This window comes from Anas acuta, chromosome 3 (genome assembly GCF_963932015.1).
Source record: "Anas acuta chromosome 3, bAnaAcu1.1, whole genome shotgun sequence".
NCBI classification, from domain to species: Eukaryota; Metazoa; Chordata; class Aves; order Anseriformes; family Anatidae; genus Anas; species Anas acuta.
In genome coordinates this window covers 33321528-33342238 of record NC_088981.1, presented here as the reverse complement: position 1 = coordinate 33342238, position 20711 = coordinate 33321528, and the positions used below count along the sequence as shown (strand labels likewise).

At 62.7% G+C, this 20711-nt stretch overlaps 2 protein-coding genes across 2 annotated transcripts; both read left to right on the top strand.

Moving 5' to 3' along the window:
- Positions 1-6672: 6672 nt before the first annotated feature.
- Positions 6673-14563, top strand: NFKBIE (NFKB inhibitor epsilon). The gene is made up of 6 exons (XM_068676558.1): positions 6673-7132; positions 12823-12925; positions 13165-13378; positions 13473-13561; positions 13698-13946; positions 14072-14563. Exons 1-6 carry the CDS (start codon positions 6798-6800, stop codon positions 14135-14137), a joined length of 1056 nt encoding a protein of 351 aa, XP_068532659.1. The 5' UTR covers positions 6673-6797; the 3' UTR covers positions 14138-14563.
- A 918-nt stretch (positions 14564-15481) lies between these two features.
- On the top strand, positions 15482-19820 carry SLC35B2 (solute carrier family 35 member B2). The gene is made up of 4 exons (XM_068676544.1): positions 15482-15603; positions 16235-16428; positions 16538-16698; positions 17752-19820. Exons 1-4 carry the CDS (start codon positions 15536-15538, stop codon positions 18688-18690), a joined length of 1362 nt encoding a protein of 453 aa, XP_068532645.1. The 5' UTR covers positions 15482-15535; the 3' UTR covers positions 18691-19820.
- The last annotated feature ends 891 nt before the right edge of the window (positions 19821-20711 follow it).

Below are 20711 nucleotides of genomic sequence, written 5' to 3'. Positions count from 1 at the left end.
CGGCGGGGAGGGGGCGCGGGAGGGGGCGGGGGGCCGGGGGTCACCTTGAGGAGGGAGGGGAAGGGGAGGGAGGGGGCGCGGCGCGGGGCGCGCAGCCCCCGGAGGGATGCGCTGCGCTGGGGCGCACGGCTGAGGGGTGGGTGGGGTGTCCTGGGATGGATGCGCCACTGCGGGATGGACGCACGGCCCAGGATGGACACACGGCCAGGGGATGGACACACTGCCATGGGACACACCGCCAGGGGATGGACACACTGCCCCAGGATGGACACACCACCGCGGGACACACCACCCAGGATGGACACCCCGCTGCGCCTCTCCCCAGCTCATCCCCACCACGCTGGGGACCTCCAGGGGGCTGCAAAAGCTCGGCCCCGCTGGCTGGGGAGGGGGCTGTGGATGTTCCCATGGGTAGCAGCAGCTCCAGCAGGGCACAGCACGTCTTTGGGGGCTTCTCTGCCAGCCCTGTGGTGGGGGAGTCTGAGGAGGGCCTCAGCATGGGCAGTGGGCTCAAAAAAGGGAAGGGAAGGGAAGGGAAGGGAAGGGAAGGGAAGGGAAGGGAAGGGAAGGGAAGGGAAGGGAAGGGAAGGGAAGGGAAGGGAAGGGAAGGGAAGGGAAGGGAAGGGAAGGGAAGGGAAGGGAAGGGAAGGGAAGGGAAGGGAAGGGAAGGGAAGGGAAGGGAAGGGAAGGGAAGGGAAGGGAAGGGAAGGGAAGGGAAGGGAAGGGAAGCAGGCCCAAGGAGACACACGTCTAGAGGGAAATGATGCAGCCACTGCCTCCTATGGAAAGAGGTGTGGCAGGCGGGGTGCTGCTGGAGGAGCTCCTCTTCCAAAGAGGCTGGGGATGGATTTCCTCTCTCCTTTCCCCTGTTTCCATGGGAACAGCAGCAAGCAGGAACAGCCTGCTCTGAATTTCACTGCCTGCTGCTCAGGCACCCCCTTCCTGACCCTGTAGGCAGATTTGGGCTCTCAGGGGTTTCGGACCCATCCTCGGTGTGTGCACCGTGGCAGGGCGAGGTGAAGGGGCACGAGCCCTCACCTGCTGGGATTCCCACAGCAGCACTGTCTGCTATCAGATGCACACCAGCAGGCATTTGCAACCAATTTGCATCCATGGATGCATTTCTGCTCTTCGTGGCCACAGGGGTGTGTGTGGGGTCAGCATCCCGGAGGAGCGGCGCTGTCCCCAAGGATGGTGAAGGAAGAAAAGGTGAATTTGTCCCTGCACTTTTGAATTCATGGTAACCTTTGACTTTGAAATGCTTCAGAGGGGTGCCCAGCACCACCACAAACTGCAAGGAGCATCTCGCTACACTTTACCCATTTCAGGCCCATTACGGGCCCAGACTGAGCTTTGGGATGCGTGCTGCCACCAACCCTTTGGAGCCATCCACGCCACGGATCTCCTACCGGTGGGTTCCTTCCACGGCTACCGGTGAGCCAGAAGGAGGCTTTTTTGTATCGAGCATCTTGGATCGTGGCCCTGGCAGAACGTTTTCTGTGCCTTGGAGACGACAGTGCCAAGCACATCGTCAGCGGTGCTATTTCTGAGCGAGGTGTCACAGGGAAGTTCTGTGCCCTGCTCTATCCAAACTGAAATTATGCAAGTTCTCAGCCACCTTCTGCACGAAAGAGGCATGTGGCGGGTTTATATCCTCGGAGATGAATCCAAGGGCACAGCTGGTAACGTGCTGAAAAGAGCAGAGCCGCCCCACAGAGAATGGGAGAGAGAAGGCTATAGGGTGCGTAGGTCTCTTCTGCCTGGTTCACCTTTCTGCAGACCGGCAGGAGAGGTTTCACCTGATTTCCTGGCATTATTCCTTCCCTACACCCTTTGTCCTTGAAATGAAAACACAGGGCTCTAAAACGTTGCTCTCGGTGTCCAGAACCCCACACCACAACTTGCCGTGACGGCCCTGCACTGCAGCTCCTTCAGATACCCTCTCTCCCCAAAGCTCACACGGCTCATTTCCTGGGAATCAACTTTTCTGGAGAAAACTGAAGGAAGAGGGGCAACGACCGAGGCTGTGCTCTGTGTCACCATCAGAGAGAAAACCCAGGAGTCCTAATTCTAGCACACTGCACCGTAAACAACTTGGAAAGCTGCATTTGCCACAAACCTCTGTAGCATCATATATATATATATGTATGTATAATACTGGTTCTAGCTTTATTATGTCCAAAAGGTCAAGGATGATCAAGCCTTAACCTTTTGTTCCTAAGCAGTCAACAACAGCTAGTGGTGTGCTCCTTCCCCTGTCTCAAGAAGATGTGTAAGAGAAAATCCCCTTGCCTTGGACACGGGGTTGTCTGAGCCTGGAAACGGCAGCCTATTATATTTAGAAATATCCAAGATATTTTGTGCAGGCTGCGTGAGCCTTCCCGAATGTGTCGCTCCAATTAAGTTACTCTTTAAAAACGCAACGAGGGGAGCGTGGGTGATGGGATGCGCTCCTTGCTCCAGTTAAACCATATCCCTTAGCTGCTGCTGCTTGGCCATATTGACTGCTCTGCTGCCATTTACCTCTGTGATCGCTGTCCTCACAGGAAATCTGTGCCATTAGTCACATTTTTTCTCGACTACACTCAGACTGCATGTCTGCTGGCAGGAGATCCAAGGGCGTGTATTTTATTTCCCCCCTTTTTTCATCTTTTTTTGCTTTTTTTTTTTTTCTGTGTGAGGGAAACTCGCTGAAACCCGCGGGGGTCTTTGCCACCAGTCAAATCACGAATTTGCGAGAGGGAAATTTCTGACGAAAAGGGGGTTTCTGATGAGCGGGAGTGAGGTGCAGCCCGAAAAAGCCATCCCGTTCGGCATCAGCAGACAGACCCCACACCTCCACCATCAGGATGCTGGCGGCCCACGGATGTGCCGATTTTGGGACGGTGAGGCAGGTGGTTTTGCTGCTTGTGCTCGGCGGTACATCTCACACTTGGGGATTATTGCTGTCCCTGGAAACCCTCAGATTCGTGCTCTCCTCCTTCCCTTTCCAAGGAGCTGCCTGTGTGCAGTTTGTTTATTCTCCACCCAGCCCCACGAGAGGCTGTTTCTCCATCACCGCAATTATCCGTGAGGCTCCACAGAGGTTTCAGGCTCAGGTTAAATGGCTTTCCTCCCTGCGGCTGCCTGGCAGGCAATCTGGTGCCTCCCTCAGCAATGAAAAGGGGGTTCACGGCTACCCACATGCTGCCTGACAGCCCTCAGGACATCCATCGGGTCTGACACAACTCTGGAGCAGCGGCGACCTCTCCAAGTGCCCAGAGAGCGGCAGCGGTGTGAGCTTTCCCCCCCTCCCTGCTCACCCACCTCTCCTAACCCCTTCCTGGGTTCCTCGGCTGCTTACAGCAGCATGCCTCGCCCGAGCCTATTCCCAAAGCACCCTGCTGCAAGCCTGGAGAGCCGCAAGCCCTAATTCGGCCTGGCAGCTCAGAGGTTTCGCTCTCTGGGGAGCGGAGCTGAGCGTGCATGAGTAATACCTCGGGCAGCGCCCTGCCGGGGACCAGAGCAGCCACCTGGAGCACTGCTGGGATGGGGGGGCTGAGACAGCAGGGAGGGGAGCCCCTGCCCCACAACCATCCCCGGGGAGGGAGGAGATGTCTCCTCTCGGCGGGGCGGCCAGGCGCCGGTGACCCTCTGGAAGGCAGTCAGCTTCCCACTGGCTACAAAGGGAGCCCCAGGTGACAAGATCTCTCACCTCGGGCGGCGTTTCACCAGCTAATTATGCGTGGTTTTGATTATCTGCGCTCCCAGGCCATCTGCCACCCCCTCCCCGTTCCCAGCCACATCTGCCGGCTCCCCTGGGAGAGCCGCAGAGCGCACAGAGGAGCGCGCAGCGAGGCGCTGCCGTCCGCGCGTTCGCACAGAGGTGAACGGAGAGCATCGCTGCGGAGGGTCACACGAGGAGAGGGAATGACATTAAGAATGAAATTTTGTTAAGACGCCTGAGGTTTTTTTGCTCATTCGCTTTGCGAGGATTTCCCTGCCCCTTTATCTCCGTCGTGCACCTTTCTACCCAGCGCTGGGCTTTTGGAGGCGCAGGCAGGGGCCGGGAGCAGGGTGAGCTAGGTGCGAGCCCCACACGAGGAGTGCATCGATTTGCCTTTCTGCCCGTCACACACCCGATTACCCGTGGCACAAAGGACAGGAGGAGCTGGAAGCTGCCCTCTGCACTGCAGGACTTGGTGTGGCAGCGGGAATTGTGCTTCCCTGTCGGGGAGAGCATCGGCTGGGGCCTTGCTGACCTCCTGCCTGGCAAGGACACCGCAGGATGACCTCTGTGTCGCTTATTGGAGCCACGGTTCCCGTGACATTACGGGAGTGCAGACCAAAAGGAAGGGAGGCAACCACCGTGGACAGCAAGGAGGAAAACTCCAAGTGGGGAAAACCCTGCAGAACTGGGGCAGAACTGGGGCAGGAGCCCCGAGTGGCGTCCTCGGTGACACGCAGCGACACTGTGATCTCAGCCCCAGCCACCACAAGAGGGCAGGCAGCGTGTGCTAGGCCCGTTTCCAAAAAGTGGGTGCCTGAGGAGCACCCCACCCCGTCTGTCCTGGTCAGCAAGGAAATGTCCTCGCCTTGGGGCATGGATTCCTCCGAGAGGCACGCTCCTGCCTTACCCTGTCGGGCCACAAAGCCAGGTGGCCCAGTTTGGTGCACCACAGAGCTGGTTTGCAGCGAGATGCACGGAGCAGCAGCCCGAGGAGAAGCCCTGTCGCTTCTCCTGCGGCTTCCCTTGCTCTCCTGGGGCCTCTGCTCTACGTTAGGAGCCCGGTGTGTGTGGTGTTGGAGCCCCAGGCAGAGGTCTGGGCCGCTGCTCAGGGTACCTGAAGATATCCCTGGTGTTGGAAATGAGGTAGGAGCTTTGGGGTCTGGCACCTTTCTGACCTTCTGCCCTCAGAGCAGCCACAGGCTTCATCTCTCTCCATCTCTTTCAGGCTCCTTGCGCTCACCTCACCCAGCAAACAGCCCGAGGAGAGGTGGAGAAGACAAGGGGACGGTGCCAGGCTCAGGCTGCAGATGGTGTGTGGAAATTGCAGGAAATTGTAGGGTTGTGCCCCCATGCCCCCAGCTGCTCAGGGGCCAGCCTCTGGGCCACTCTTTTTGGGCTGAGTTTGGTGCCGGAGAGGTCACCCGGAGCAGCTGGGAGCGCCATGTGCTGACACTGACCTCTAGTGGGAATGGAGTCTTTCCTTTGGGTTTCTTCCTGCGATTTTAGGCACTGGAGTGCCAGCTTCAAGGGGGCTGGAGAGAGCCCAGAGTTAGGGCTGCGTTTTTTAAATCCTCAGAAGCAAATCACGCTCAGATTTGGCCTCTCCTTACATTTAAACGTGCTCAGTCCCTCCACCACTACCTGCGCAAAACAGAACAGAAAACAGGAAAGGCATTTGGGAAGGCTCTCGCTGGGTAACCCAGCAGCAGCTGGGTACGAAAAGCTGAAAGAGCAGAAACTCTGGGTGTGGGAAGAAAGGGGGCACCTTTTGGCTTTACTCTGGATCCCACAGGACGTGAGAGACTTCTGTGCTGAGCTCGGGTCGGCTGTGATTGCCCAGTCCCCATCCCAGGCCCCAGCCAGACCCAGCCTGACTCTGCCCGGTGTGAGGCTCCGTGGGGTATCAGCTGCAAGCAGCAGGATGAGGACTGGCAGCTGCAGGCACAGAGATGCAGCCGCTGGCAGGGTGCAGGAGGGGGTGGCGTGAAGGCATGACCCAGATCCCTGCCCTGCACTGGGCAGAGCTGGTGAGGTGCAGGAGCTTCTTGCCCTTAGCATCTCGCACCCAGGCAGCGCAGCACGACCGGCGAAACCGAAAGAGAACCTGAGCGTGGGAGGAAAACCTTGTGACAGGAGGCTACTGATGCCCACGGAGACTTCCTCCGCCCGCCTCCTGCTGCGCTGCCCCTGTCCTCGTGGCCCTAAACCTCCCTTCCTGCCCGCCCGGAGGCACTTTTCACGGGCAGCTTGCTGGCAGCGAGCCTGCGGTCGGAGGGCTGGCTGGCTGGTGACGCAGAGCCGAAGCGGCAGCTGCAGCCCAGGAGGGGAAGTCCTCGGCACTTTGCATGCGGCTGCTGTGAACTCTGCCCCGCAGCCACCGCCGAGCTGTGCCCAGGTGAGCTCCCGTGCAGGTGCGGGGCACGAGCGAGGCCGTCCCCTGCTCTTGGGTCCAGCTGGGGAGGCGTGCGCCTTGCAGAGGGCGAGAGGGACACCGATTGCAAAGGGTCACCTGCATCTAGGCAGCCTTCTGAGGACAGCCCGTTGCCTGGGGCACTGGAAAGCAGCTGGATAAAGCAGATCCATGAGCAACAGGGACAGTTTTGCTCTCGGGAGGAGAGCGCTGAGTCAGGAGAGACCTGGTCAGCAGCTGATGGGCTCAGCCCCTTGGCCCAGCTGCTGTTTCAGCTTGGTCCTTGCATGCCGCCTGCTCTTGCCCCTGCAGCCACCCCAGCTCAGCAGCACAGCAGCCACCCTCGCCACCTGCCTGCTGCAAAGCAACGAGCTGCAGCGTGCACAGAGGGCGGACAAAACCCTCTCGGGGCGCTGCCAGCGAGCACCCCGGGGCTCGGGGACGCAGGAGCCACCCGCCCGGGCACCCCCGGCGCTGGGGGAATCCCGGGCAGGCGGAGCCGGGTGCGGCTGAGTCAGTGCGGGCAGGGGAGGAGGAGGAGGAGGAGAAGGAGGAGGAGGAGGAGGAGCCGCAGCGCTTTGCCTGTGCGCCGGCCGCCGCTCGCTGGCTTTGTGGCCATGAGCCCCCCGCTGCCGGGGGGCCCGGGGCGGGCGGGCGGTGGGCGCTGAGCGCGGAGCGATGGCGAGGTGCCGCAAGGAGGCTGCGGGCTGGGAGGGCGACGAGGGGCAATGCGACTCCGGCATCGAGTCCCTGCGCTCGCTGCCCGGCGGCCGGGACGCCCCGGCTGGCGTCGAGCCCCCGGTGCCCGCCGAGGAGCCCCCCGAGGAGAAGCGCCCCGGAGAGGAGCCCCCCGCCGAGGAGCGCCTGGACTCCAGCTACAGCTCCGGAGCCCTCCCCGAGGCACTGCCCCGGCTGCCGCCAGCCTGCGGGACCGAGGAGCCACCGCCGGTAGCCAAGGGGCTGAGCAGGAGGCAGCTGGAGGCGCTCAACTTCGTCTCGGAGGATGGCGACACGTGAGTGAGCGCAGGGTGGCACGGCACGGCACGGGGTGCTCACCTGGAGCTGGGGTGGGAGCACAGCAGCCAGGGGTGCGGAGCTCCCCGAGCCACGGGGAGAGCTGGGCTGCCCGACCTGGTGGGTGGCAGAGACCCAAAAGGTCGCCCGTGTGCATGGCGCAACACCCCGAGGGCCGTGGATGGATGGTGGCTCTCCGCTGGAGGTGGCCTTGTGCACCGGCAGCGCTGTGATGGGCACCACGCCGTGACGGAGGGGGCTGGCTCCTTTCAGAGGGGACCTGGCTCCTTTCAGGGCAGGGGGCTTCCCGCGGCTGCAGTGCCCTCCTCAAGGGCAAAAGCATTTCACCGGGGCTACTCGCTTTGGCTCCTGGTGACTGCGTTCAGCTAGCCACGGCTCTCCTCTCCTACATCCCCCTCGATGGATGGTTTCCATCGCAAGTGCACGCAGTGTGCTCGCAGCTCAGGAGCCTTGCCCCAAGCCCCGGCTGGCATTTAACACTGAGTACTGGTGCAGGAGGAAGAGAAACTCCGAGGCACTGGCTGAAACGAGGGAACAAACGCCTCGAGTCGTGCCCGTGCAGCGAGCGGGCTGCTGCTGGAGCTGCAGGGAGGCTGGCCTTGGCGAGCCGGGAGCGAGCCCGGGTGTTTACTTCCTGCTTAGGAAGGAACCTGCACGGCTGCTAATGAGTTCATTAACGCTCGCTGTGGGATCTGCTCCGAGCACTGGCTGGGAGCCTGGCAGCGAGCAAGCTTTGCCCGCGCGCGGCCGCCCACGCTCCCCGGCGGGCGCAGGGACGGTGCTGGCTGCTGCAGACCAACCCGGAGCTCCCCTGCATGGTACTTCACCCTCTGTCCCGGCTGTAACACCACGGCCAGCGTGCCCGCAGGGAGAGCCACGGGTATTTTAGGCAGGCCTGCGGAAATACCGCGGCAGAAGAGCAGCCCGGGGCTCACCCGGCGTCGGCGTTCGTCTGCGGATGCGGCTGTTTGGGGACATGGTTCGGGTCTGTGCTGCCAGGGGGCCGAGCCCGCCGCTTGTCAGACTTGCTCGGCCAGAGCCAAGCTCACGCAGGCTTGTCATTAACTGGGGAAACGTGAATCGGTGGCGCCCGAGTTGCCCCAGGCAGGAGAGGCTCTCCCAGCACTCTCCGAATGGCTGCAGTTGCTCTGCTGTTTTCTCTCTTTAGGGCGCAGCTCGGAACAGGAAATCTGCAAAGGGCAAGGGAGGGAGCAGAAAGCCTGCTGGGGCTGCTCGCACAGCTCGGGGCCGGAGGGGTCAGCGCAGGGAGCCCGCTGCCAGTGCTGGAAAGAAACTGTATTCTTGTGGTCGGGGCGGCCAGGCTGTGGGCTCCAGCCTCTTCTATTCCTGGCTCTCCTCCTGACCCTGCGGGAGAGGTGGGTGGCGGTTATATTTAGCAGTGCTGAGCATCCAGCACCGCCTCGAGCTGCCGTCGGTTTTGTGTGCAAAAGGAAACCGGGGCTGAGAGCAAAATGCTGTGAAGGTCCAGGGAATGGAGGCCTGTCAGGGTTCCCAGAGGAACGGGATGAGATGCCCACGGGCTGCATCCCTTCCCTGTAGCCAGCCAAACCAGGCAGCTTCTTGTCACCTCGGTCACCTCACCCACCGTGCTCCACCGTCTGCCCCAAAGCGGCTCCAGGCTGAGCGAGACCCGTCCCACCATTACACCCCAGAAGCCTTGGGCAATCACGCTTCTCTGTAACGCTGTAATTCTGGAAACACAACGAGTTCAGGCCTTGGGCTGAGCAGTTCCTGTTTCCCCAGCTGCCCCGGCTTGGTACCCAGCAGCACCCAGAAGGGCACCGTGCTTGCCCAGAAGGATCTGGCGAAATTATCGGCTGCCCGCGGCCCTGCCCTCCCACCTGCACGGCAGGGATGTCGTGGGCAGCGAGCCGTGCGTGCCAGGGGCTGTGTCTTTCAGCCTGGCACTTGTGGCAGAAGCACACGAGGGGGTGGCAGAGGCGAGGGGCGCGCTACACCAGCTAGAGAGCCAGCAGGGTCTTCCCGGGATGGCTTCCTGCAGGGAGGAGAGCGCCGGTGGATGCAGGGCGAAGGCACGGGGCTAAACCCAAGGGTTTCTCCCCCAAAATTAGCAGGGGGCCTGCTTGCGTGGGAAGGAAGTTGGCTAACGCAGGAGATGGGGGGCGTGACGGCCGGCGAAACGCGTGGGCGCCCCTACGCCAGCAGCCGGCTTCCAAGAAACCTTTGCAGAAGCCTCAAAAGCCCTCACCCAAACCGCCCCCGTGTGACCAACAGCCCTCTGCCCTGGGGAAGTCGGGGCTGTAGTAGCTGGGCAAGGGCGCAGAGAGGCAGGCAGGGGCAGGGCTGGTGGCTGGGGTGTGCTTAGGGTCGGAGAGCGAGCCCAGCCAGGGCTGCTGCTGTCCTCCCCAAGCAGTCTCCTCCGAGGAGTTTTGGAAACTCCGTCTCTTCCTCGCAGCCCGGCTCCTCTTTGTGCTGCGCTGCATCCCGCTGGGATTGCTCCGCGTGGAAGCGAGGAGCGGGGCTTTCCAGCGGCAGGGGTGGCGAGCAGCGAGGAGCAGGCAGCGCTGTTGGCGTGGTCTGGCCTCCGAACAAGCTCACCCTTTGTTAGGAGTTTCACCGAGGAAAACCCCCTCCTGCCTGGCCTCGCCGGCCAGACACGTGAGCCCGGCGTCCTGGGAAAGGGGTGGGTGTGGGATGGCTCCTTTGGGGCGGGATGGAACGTGAGGGGATGGTCTATAGCGTTCCAGCACTTGGGAAGACCTCCCCGTTTGCTTGGGTCCGTGGCAGCCCCGGCGAGCTCGGGGGAGGCAGGATTGCGCGGTGTCAGCGCAGGAAAGCAGGCAGCGCTTCCTCTCTCCAGGGCTGCGCCTTCTGCCTGGAGCATTTCCCTTTCTTAGGGCTTCTGCCACGGGTACCCCAAGCCACAGCGACGTTCCCCGAGCAGTGGTGGGCCAGCTGGTGGCACCGCTGCTCGGGGGTCCCCGGCTGGCTCCCGGCAGGCAGATCTCAGCGTGCACCCCCTGGAAGCGGGGACGGAGCCCTTCTGCTCCGGCGTGCGTGCGCGGTGGGGAGCAGCACCTCGGGGCAGGGGGGAGCAGAGGAAGCCCGACTTCCTCCTTCCAGCAGCGGCAAGTGCTGCCCCGTCTGCTGATAAGAAATCACGTGCCGGTGACTCGCGGGCTGAGCTGCGTTAGCGAGGGCTGGGGGAGTAAATTTGGGTAAATTTGGTGATGTTCTGGGCTCCCCGTGACTGTGGTAGCCCGGGGGGGTCTTCCCTGCTGAGCCTTCGCCTGCTGGGGCAGCCATCGAGCACGAGGTCTCCTCTTGCCTCTTTTAACCACTTTTCCCCCAAAGTTCCTGGCGTCTGCAGGGCTCACACGCTTGCAAACCTGACTTGACGCAGCGAAGGCCTCTCGAGGCCGTGCTGGCGAGAGGTTTTTCCCTGCTCGGATGACTTCAGCCTGCCCTCGAGGATGCCTCCTCAGGCTTTCCACCCGCACAGGCTCACCTCGGCGCTGGGCTGCCCGCGCTGCTCCTCCTGGCCCAGGTTCCTGCTGCTGCCCGAGGAAGCGCTTAGCAGGGCAGGATGAAGGAGCAGGGGAGCGGGGCAAGCGTGGAATTCCCCCGCTGTTTTCCTCCCCGCTCGCGCTCCCCTGCCTTGCTGCTGATGCCATTTCCTCCCGCTAACGAGCTCCCCTTGTGCAAAAAAAAAACCAAAAAACGCCTGCACGGCTTCCTACTCCTCTGCTCAGGCGAAACGAGGAGCTGGGAGCAAATTGTTCCCGCGGACAGCACGGGTGCCCCTAAATGGGGACCTCCTGGGACCCGGTGCTGCTGGGTGCTCCCCCAGCAGCTCGCGGCCCCTGCAGCCGTTTCGGGAAGTTGAGGCCCGGCGGATGAGGAAAGAGGGGAACGAATGCAGAAACGAAAGCACGGGAGGAGGCTGTGCCTGGGTGGAGAAGGAAGACACAGGGGGTGGAAAATAAAAATAAAAATAATTAATGGCAGTCCTGCGAAGCGGGCACGTCCCAGCGTCGAGGTGAAAGGCTGAGCTCCGGGAAGGGTCGCTGGCGGTGCAGCCTCCGACCCCCCTGCAGCAAAGATGTCCAAATTTTGGCGTCAGCTTCCTTGCTGGGCTCACGTGGAGCTGCAGGGCCACCCGTCCCGGGGCGAGGGAGGTGCTGCTGGTGCAGGGCTGGGGTTTCCACCTCCCCCGTGTGGCCGCCCCACCTGTGCCCACGTGGGGACGGGGTGGCGTGGGGCGCGGGGGATTCCTAAGGGGTGCTCCCCCCCCTCCGGCACGCCGCCTCTGGGCACAGCTCTCTCCCCCGGGAGCCAAGTTGGGCTCTGGAAAGTGAAAGCAGCAGGGTTTTAAAGTTCAACCTGAATGGCTTCGGAAAGTCCCCGGGCTGAGCTGAGGGCTCCGTACCTGCGAGCGGCACATCCTGCCCTCCCCTCGCACGTGGCGCCCGGGAGCGGGTTTGGAGAAGCAGGGGCTGTCCCCGGCAGCGGGCAGAGGCCACCCTCGTGCAGGTGCAAACCCATCGGGGCATCTCCCTGCCCTGATTGCTCCCTCAGGGCCGTGGGAGCCCCGCTGAGGGCATTGGGGGCACCTGCAGCTGGTCCTGGTGTGGACTCCACCAGCCCCCTGCCCTCCCGATGAGCACTGGGGGTGCGGGGTGCACTCGGTGGCCTCGTGGAGGCAAAACGTGGGTGTCCTCTGCTTCCCACGGGGAATTCCCTGCTGCGTCGTGACCTGGGGCTTCCCCGAGGACGCAGCCCTTTGGGCACAGCCTCTCCGCAGGCAGTGGGGCGAAGAGGAACTTGCTTGTTTCGCCACCAAAAATGGGGCTCGCCTGAGGGTGCCCGGGGTGCCAGGTGCTGGTTTGGCCCATGGAGGAGGTGGCTTTGCTGGGCTGCTTGGGCTCTGCGCCCTTCCACCTCCCTCCTGCCTTCAAGAGCTGTCCTGCACCTCCACCCCACACCCTCCAGGGGCCCAGACCCCTGTGCAGGAGGGGCTGGGGTGCAGCAGGTTAGCGCTGCTGGGCTGGAAACTCCCTCCGGGCTCGCTGCTGCTGCTCTCACTTCTGTTCTGACTGCGCGTGGACAGCGAGGACCGGGGCGAAACCCGCACGAGCATCACGGCAGGAAGGGGAAGGGACGAGTGGGATGGGAAGGAAATCTGCCCTCAGGTTGGGGCAGCCCAGGCTGCCGGGGCGTCAAACAGCCATGGGTGCCGGGGACAGGGGCTCTCTGCCGGCCACCGAGCTCTGCGGGGAGCTCTGGTGTCCCTCTGCCCGGTGCCGGCGTTGCCAAAGGGGAAGGATGTGGAAGGGAGAAGAGGAAATTGGCGTGGGCTGGCGCAGGGATTGTGCCACACAGGTGGAGTTGGATCGCTGCTGGGTTCCTGCCTGGCTTTTGCTGACCACCCTGGTGCAGGGGAAAACAGAAGTGTTGTCCTGCACGGCCAGCAGCGGGGAGCTGGAATTCCCCTGGCAGCCACCCGGCTCCAAGCCTCCCACCCAGTGGCCAAAGCCAGCCCTCGGGCTCTCCGCTACGCCTCCCAGGGCTGGAGGCCCGTCTGCGTGATGGGGCCAGGGAGAGGACCCGCCGGTGCTCAGAGGGGACGGATGGGTCACGTGGGACTGATTTTTCCTTTCTTTTTCCACCTCTGTCCCCGCTGCAGGTTGGTTCACCTGGCCATTATCCACTGCGCCCCCGATGTGGCTCTCTTCTGCATTGCTCACCTGCCCACAGAGATGCTGGAGACTCAGAATGACCTTTTCCAGGTATGTGGCTGTGATGGGAAGAGGAGGAGGGTGGGTGCCACCCCGAGCAGGCACCCAATCCACCTGCCCTTTCCCCGGGGGTTGCCCACCCACACGCCGCAGAGCACGGCGAAGGTCCCGTGTGAGCAGTCCCTTTTTGGGGAGGAGAAAACCCAGGGGGAGGGAATCGGCATCTCCCAGCACCGAGGGTGAAGGGATGCCCCCCCAGCCCCCTAATTCTGCCCCCTACTCCTCGCCAGACCCCGCTGCACCTGGCCGTGTACCTGGAGCAGCCCGTTGTGGTCGAGGCGCTGATGCGCAAGGGAGTCAACCTGGGGCTGCAGGACCGCAACGGCAACACCCCCCTGCACCTGGCCTGCGAGCAGCAGTGCCTCTACTGCGCCCAGCAGCTGCTGCAGGGCACGGCCGAGCCCCCCGAGCACCACCAGGACCTGCAGCTGCAGAATTGGCAAGGTGAGACCTAGATGGTGACGGCTCTGCTTCGCCTACGCGCGAGCCCGGCCGCGCGGGGTGCTGAGGGTGGCTCTCTCCTGTCTCCCCGCCCCAGGCTTGGCTTGTCTGCACATCAGCACCTTGAAGGGGAACATCGAGATGATGTCCCTGCTGCTGCAGAGCGGTGCCAACATCGACGTTCAGGTGAGGACGGGCTGCCAAGCGGATGTCCCCCGGCTTTGGGGCAGGGAAACGCTCCGCTTGGATGGGGTGGAGAGGAAGGATCAGGGTGGATGGGGGGGCTCCGGGGACCCTACACCCACGTCCTTGTTGTCTGCAGGAGGGCACGAGCGGCAAGACCCCGCTGCACCTGGCAGTGGAGTGCTGCAACCGCAGGGCCGTGCAGTTCCTGCTGCTCAACGGGGCCTACGTGGACGCCCAGATGTACAACGGCTGCACCCCGCTGCACCTGGCCGTGTGCCACAGGGACGCCGCCATCGCCTCCATCCTCTCGCACTCCGGGGCTGACACCCTGCTGAGGAACATGGAGAACGAGACGGCGCAGGACCTGGCTGACGGCAACGACGACGTGAGTGCGGGCAGCGCTGCCAGCCCCTCGTGGGGCGGCACCTCCCCGGGGAGGCGGGTGGCCAGGGGGGGACCGGCGGAGAAGCAGCCTGGATGCTGACACAAAAAAACCTTTGGTCTCTGCAGCTCCTCGCCTTGCTGCCCTTCGACGACCTGAAGATCTCGGGGAAGCCCGTGGTGTGCTCTGAGTGAGCGGCTGGACTCCTTGGCCCGGCGGGCAGCCTCCTCGCCCCGCGCTGTTACCCTGATGCCCACCGGGACCCTGCCTGCCCGCAGTGCCGGGGGCGCGGAGCCATGCTGGGAGATGTTTCACCCTCCCGGGAGAGAAGTTTTCTTGGCCTCAGGCTGCCTTCTTGGACGGTGGGAGGTGGCACCATGAGCACTACACATGGGGAAGGCTTTTTTTTTCTAGGCTTCGTGCCCAGCAGGACTGAATTTCCCCTCCCTGCCACGGGTGTGAATCGCTGGGCTCTGCGGGCTCCTGGACGGAGCAGGAGAGGACTCCTTTATCACACCGCACGGGGGACAGAGCGTCCCCTGGCACCCCAAACACCAGCAGAACAAGTGTGGGGTGAGCAGGAACCCCTCGCTCTAATAAATTTTGTTCTGACTGCGGGCGCCCCAGGTCTCGTGTGATCCAACCCACCCCGCTCCCCGCCTGGCACCACGGTGAGGGGCAGCGGGGAGCAGAGGGGAGCGGGGAGGAGGGGGGATCCCCGCCTGCAGAGCCTGTTTTGGGTTCACGGGGGGGGGAGCAGCCCTGTGCTTGGTGCTCTGTCCCCCCACCAAGCACTCGCCATGGGGGCTGAAGGCACAGAGCACGGGAGGTGCCAGAAACGGGGTGACGGATCCTTGCTTCTGCTGCCATGCCTGACGTCCCGCTGCCACGGTTCCTCTTCTGCACCCAGTGTGAAAGATCCTGACCCATCTCCTGGCGCAGGAGGTTGTCTAAAAGCTTTGCATTCCCCCATGGCAGGCTGATTTCCACATCCCTCCAGCACGGGCCCTAGGGAACCAGCCCCATGGGTGCTGCGGGGAGGGAGGCAGGAGGTGCCTGACCCCACCTGGACTGGGGAAATCCCCCCATTTGCTGCTCCCATTGCCTGGGGCAGGGCTTTGGGAGGGAAGGAGATGCCCCAGAGCCATTTGCCTTCCTCATCCCTTCTTGGAAGGATGGGTGTGAGGGAACGTGGCTGGGAACAGCCTCGGAGCTGCCCAGGGCACTTCAGCAGCCATGGGGGAGATGGCTCGGCACCAGCTTGGGGTGGGAGGGTGGAGGGAGGGAGGGAGGGAGGGAGGGAGGGAGGCAGAAAAACCCAGAATCAAGCCATCTGCACTTAGTATTTTCTTTTTTTGTTTAATAAAAGTGTGGTGTTTTTTTTAAACGAGTGTCACAAGATGCTTCCGGGCGGCCTCGCGGGGGCCACCTCTACCTGTGTGCTGCGGTTGTGGGGTGTTTGGGGTGTGGGGGTGTGAGGATTTTGGGGGGATTTGGGGTTGCGGGGCCTGGCGGGCGGCCCGAGGCCTCGCCATGGCGGTGCCCGGCCCCTCCGCGGCGGCAGGGGGCGGTGTGGGGCGGGCGGCAGGGCCATGGCCGCCGCCGGGAGCGGGCCGAGGGCAGGCGGCCGGGAGCGGGGCCGGGCCGCAGCGGGCCGCAGGTGGGCAGCGGGGGGCAGCGGGGGGCGAGCCCGGGGGCCGGGGCCGCTTCTCCTCCTCCTCCGGGACCCGAGGGGGTGGCGGCAGCACGGCGGAGCCGAGCGGGGCCCGGCGGCTGCCAGCCCCGGTGTGGGGAAGGGAGACGTGGCCGGCGGGGAGGGTGGGAGGGAGGGAGGGAGGGTGTGGGGATTTTCTCGGCTTTCCAACCCCAAATTTCCAGCCCCAAGGCGCTGAGGTTGGCGGCGGGGCTGGCAGGGGGGTGTTTGGGGGGGTCCTGGTTTGGCTGGGAGATGGGACGGAGAAAGGGTGAGCTCCCGCCGGGCTGGGCTAAAGCTGCAGGATTTCGGGGGTTTGGTAAAATCCCAACCCCAGCCTCGCCCATTCCTGCTGGATTCCTGAGGGGCTGCCCTTGGGGAGGCTGGGCTCGGAGCTGCTTTCTGCCCCAAAGCAGCCCTTTACCTTCAAACACCCTCTCCCATCCTAGAAGCCCAGGCTGCCCAGTCCGAGTGCTGCCGAGCCAGAGCAAACACAATTAACAGCTGCTAACGAAGCCCCAGGGACCTTTCCTGCCCGACATCTCTGGGGTGGGATCTGGGTGCTGGCAGCCCACCGCCTGCCTCTCCGTGCCCACAGATTTTGCGTTCCCCTCGTGCTGGCTGCGCTCCCCGCCATGGCTGCAGGGGAGGAGTTCCCCCCTGCCCTGCAGGACGCCTGGGGGGACTTCTGGCTCTTCCGTTTCTTCGTCAACGCTGCTGGCTACGCGAGTATCGTGGTGCCAGGGTTCCTCCTCATCCAGTACTTCAAGAGAAAGAACTACCTGGAGACAGGTAAGGGCAGCGGCTTCCCTTCCACCTCCTGCCTCCCCCAAGGTCAGCAAGGAGGGAGGCCGTGCCTCTCCGGCTCTGGTGGTGAATTCTCTTCTCTTACCCCCTCCAGGCCGAGGCATTTGCTTCCCTGTCATCAAGTCGTGCGTGTTCGGCTCCGAGGTGAAGTCCGCACACCCGGACGATGGCTCCCTGCCACCCCGAGCAGAGCCCGCGGAGTCCTCCACAGCCCGACAGGTCCTGAAGCTGCTCTTCTGTGCCGCTGGGCTGCAGGTAAGGGCCCTGCGTGTTTGTATGGCCTTCCTGCTCCCAGAGGGGCAGCTGGACACTGGGTTTGTGCCCCCAGCCCCTTGAAGGCCAAGGATGCAGCGCTGTCCTTGATGGCTGGGCTGGAGGCTAGGGCACAGCCTCTCCTCCGGGGCTGCTGCGTCACCTCGGAGCTGTTCTGCTGGTGTCATCTGCGTTGGGACAGCTCGTCTGTCTGAGCCATGAATAGGGAAAATTCTGAGTGTCAGCAGAGTTATTAGGGCTGCTTTTGTTCTGGTCCTTATCAGAGCAGCAGGTAGTTTGAGCCCGCTTAATTCCCGGGTCACCTCTGGGGGCTGCTTCGTACTGCTGCCCTCCTGTTACAGAAAAAAAAAAAAAGAGGAATTTTTAATTTTAGCTTCCTCAGGTCTCATCTACAGCCAAAGCTTTTTGGGTCTGTGAGGACTAAAAATAATTTCTGTGCTACGAAACCTGCAGCCAGCAGAAGACACCCACATCCTGGCCTACCGTTCGGTGCCCACGCAGCCGTGCTGCGAGGACACCCCCAAGTCATTTTGTGTCTCTGCACCGCGGTTTCTCGGGAGGGGATGGATGATGGGAGAGGTCTGTGCTCCTTTTGGGAGGGGCTGTGGTACCAGGGCTGCACAAATAGCAGAGGTGCCAGCCAGTGATCATCCCCAGAGGAACATCTCATCTGCTGGGTTTGAAACTAGGTTTGATTTGGATGGGCCTGGGGAGTTGGAAGTGAAAACCGATGCGGAGGCCACTGGGAGAAGCGCCAGGCCCTACTGCAGGGAGCTGGCACCGAACCCCCGGCAAGGCATCGGTAACGTCCCCTGGCCCTGCCCTCCTGGTTCAGCAGGCAGCTCGGAACAACCGCTCCTTGTGTGCTGGGGTGTCGCTCTGTGGGCTTCTGTTCCTGTGAGGAGGCTGAAAACGGGGCAGGGCTGGTTCAGGTTGGGACTGGCTGTTCCCAGCTGTGACCACAAGGAACAGCGGGCTGGCTCCGTCCTTCCTGCCCCAGCAGGGCCCTGAGTGCGTGCTCCTCCCGCTTCGCAGGCCTCCTACCTGACGTGGGGCGTCCTCCAGGAGCGCGTGATGACGAGGACGTACGGCGCCACCGAAACGGACCCCGGTGAGAAGTTCAAGGACTCCCAGTTCCTCGTCTTCATGAACCGCATCCTGGCCTTCACGGTGGCCGGGCTGTACTGCGCCCTGACCAAGCAGCCGCGCCACGGGGCGCCCATGTACAAGTACTCCTTCGCCTCCCTCTCCAACATCCTCAGCAGCTGGTGCCAGTACGAGGCGCTCAAGTACATCAGCTTCCCCACCCAGGTGCTGGCCAAGGCCTCCAAGGTGATCCCGGTGATGATGATGGGCAAACTGGTGTCCCGCAAGAGTTACGAGTACTGGGAGTACCTGACGGCCGCCCTCATCTCCGTGGGGGTCAGCATGTTCCTGCTGTCCAGCGCTCCCCACCGGCACGCCTCCACCGTCACCACTTTCTCGGGCGTGGTGCTGCTGGCCGGCTACATCGTCTTCGACAGCTTCACCTCCAACTGGCAGGACGCCCTCTTCACCTACAAGATGTCCCCCGTGCAGATGATGTTCGGCGTCAACGTCTTCTCCTGCCTCTTCACGGTGGGCTCGCTGCTGGAGCAGGGCGCCCTGCTGGAGTCGCTGCGCTTCATGGCCCGCCACTCGGAGTTCGCGGCACACGCCGTGCTGCTGTCGGTGTGCTCGGCCTGCGGCCAGCTCTTCATCTTCTACACCATCAACCAGTTCGGCGCCGCCGTCTTCACCATCATCATGACGCTCCGCCAGGCCTTCGCCATCCTCCTCTCCTGCCTCATCTACGGCCACACCGTCACCGTGGTGGGCGGGCTGGGAGTCGCCGTCGTCTTCCTGGCCCTCTTCCTCCGCGTCTACGCCCGCAGCCGCATGAAGAAGCGCAGCAAGAAGCTGCCCCCCGGCGAGACCCCCGCGCAGAAGGTTTAGGCAGCCGGGGTCCCTCCGAGCTGTGCCCACTGTCCCACCTCCACCGGGGGACCCCGCCGAGGAGTGGGGTTGGGGTAGGGGCAGGCAGGACCAGTGACTCGCTTTTCCAACTGCTTTTTCCGGGGAAGGGGCTGCGGCGAGGCCAGGCTGCCGCAGCCCCAACCCTTTTTCTTTGCCTTAATGGGTCAGAGGCTTTCAGCCGAGGCACAGGGGAGCTGCTGGTGCTCCTGCCCCGCCCGCGCCTCGTGGCGTCCCTCCAAGGTCAGATTGAACAAGGGAGCTTTTTTTCCCCAGCCCCGTCTTGCCTCTGGCTGGCACGTCTCCACATTTCGGTCACTACTCCAGGGCTCAGCAGGAGGAAGCAAAACACTAGCGCTGCCTTGGGGACATCCCTACGACGAGGGAAGCACCGAGCTGAGCCTGTGCTGGGGCTGGGAGCAGAGGACAGAAGCCGCCAGCCCCTCCAGCCCCCTTCCCAGGAGGTGCTCCAGGTAGGACAGGCGCAGCTCTGAGGCAGCCCGTCCTACCCCAGGCCTGGGATCTGCTCCGGGAGAGCTGGAGTCGAGCCCAGGACCTCAGCGTTTGGGTTCGGCAGTCCCTCGCCCCAGCTCCACGTCCCTTTTCGCAGCTGCCCAGGCTTGCTGAGCCCTGTAGGTTACTTTTCGGTTCTACCGCTGCTGTTACAGGCCAAAGGCCGCAGCGCCCAGAAGCCCGGGGGCACCTCCAGGCTGCTTCTGGGCTGCGTCGTTGCCGTTCGGAGAAGCACAACCACCACCCACCCTCCTCATCATTTTTCATCATTTTTTCTTTTCCCTGCCAACTGGAGGCACTGACCCCGGCTTTCTTAGGGTCTTGCCAGAGCCCCCCCAGTGCCTGGAGGCCTGCAGGAGGGGCAGAGCCCGCTGCAGTGCCTTGTCCCCACACCGCAGGGGACGGAGCACGCGGGCACCAGCAGGGAAGGGGCGGGGGGGCCGCTCCCAACGCTCTTTTTTCCCCAGGAGCCCGGCGTTTTGTGGCTGCCCCCGGCCTCCCCCACACGAGCTGGCTGACAAGCCAGCAGGTTTTGGTACTTTTGAAAGGCAACTTTTTTTCCTCTATTTTATTAAATTAAAGATATGCTGCATATAGTACCCTGGGGGTAAATGTTCTTTATTTTTTATTTTCTCTACCTGGAAGGAGGGGAGCAACCCTCCCCAAGTCTCTCTGGGACCACAGAGAGAGATCCCTGCAGGCACAGCTGGGCAGCACTGTCAGGGAACAGAATTTACGGGGTACTGACACCAAACACAAGGGGCCCCTCTGTGTAAACCCAGCCCATTTGGTACTTTAATTCCAGTAGAACAACATCAGAAAAATACGTGAGAGAGAACCAAGCCGACCAAAAGACAACCTGCTCCGGGGAGGCAGCAGCTCAGAAGGGCTCTCCCCAGCTGACGGGCTGAAAGCCCCAAGGACAGGCAGCCTAGAGCTGCCCAAGTCTCCCACTACTGACAGGGAACCGTGTCTCCCTTCCTCCCCCCCCAAATCAAAGGGAATCCAAAGACACCCCCAAGGGGTCAGCAGCAGCTGGGGGGATCAGCCCCCTTCCCAGCAGTGAGGTGGGGCGGAGGCCTGGCAGGAGACACAGGAGGTTTGCCCCTACTTTAGTCCACCTCTTCCACACAGGATGTGTTTTCCTCTCCCTCCAGAGCGGGGATTTCATCAGGGGGAGCTGCCTAGGCTCCTCTGCGGTCACCTCATCTTCATCAGTACCTAAAAGGAGAGGGATGGGAGAGGAGGGTCAGCACCTTCACAGCGACTGGCAGCAGGTTAAGAAGACCCCATTATGAGGAGACCCGCAATAAGCTCAACACTGAGCTTCTCCTCAGTGTTGAGGATAAACAGGGATCCTCAGAGCAGCTCCAGGATTGCCATACAGAACTGCCTGGACAGCTCAGCCAGCGCCTCCAGCACCCACTGCACGTTCCCCACACTTACCCTCTCCCATCAATGCACACTGATGTGGCATGTGAAGCTTGGTC

Bases quoted from the DNA above. Each gene is read 5' to 3' on its own strand.
- SLC35B2 (XM_068676544.1), top strand. From the start codon at position 15,536: ATGGCCGCCGCCGGGAGCGGGCCGAGGGCAGGCGGCCGGGAGCGGGGC. The intron at 16,429-16,537 runs GTAAGGGCAGCG...TACCCCCTCCAG, and splicing joins AAAGAACTACCTGGAGACAG to GCCGAGGCATTTGCTTCCCT. The intron at 16,699-17,751 runs GTAAGGGCCCTG...CCCGCTTCGCAG, and splicing joins TCTGTGCCGCTGGGCTGCAG to GCCTCCTACCTGACGTGGGG.
- NFKBIE (XM_068676558.1), top strand. From the start codon at position 6,798: ATGGCGAGGTGCCGCAAGGAGGCTGCGGGCTGGGAGGGCGACGAGGGG. The intron at 7,133-12,822 runs GTGAGTGAGCGC...TCCCCGCTGCAG, and splicing joins GTCTCGGAGGATGGCGACAC to GTTGGTTCACCTGGCCATTA. The intron at 13,947-14,071 runs GTGAGTGCGGGC...TGGTCTCTGCAG, and splicing joins TGGCTGACGGCAACGACGAC to CTCCTCGCCTTGCTGCCCTT.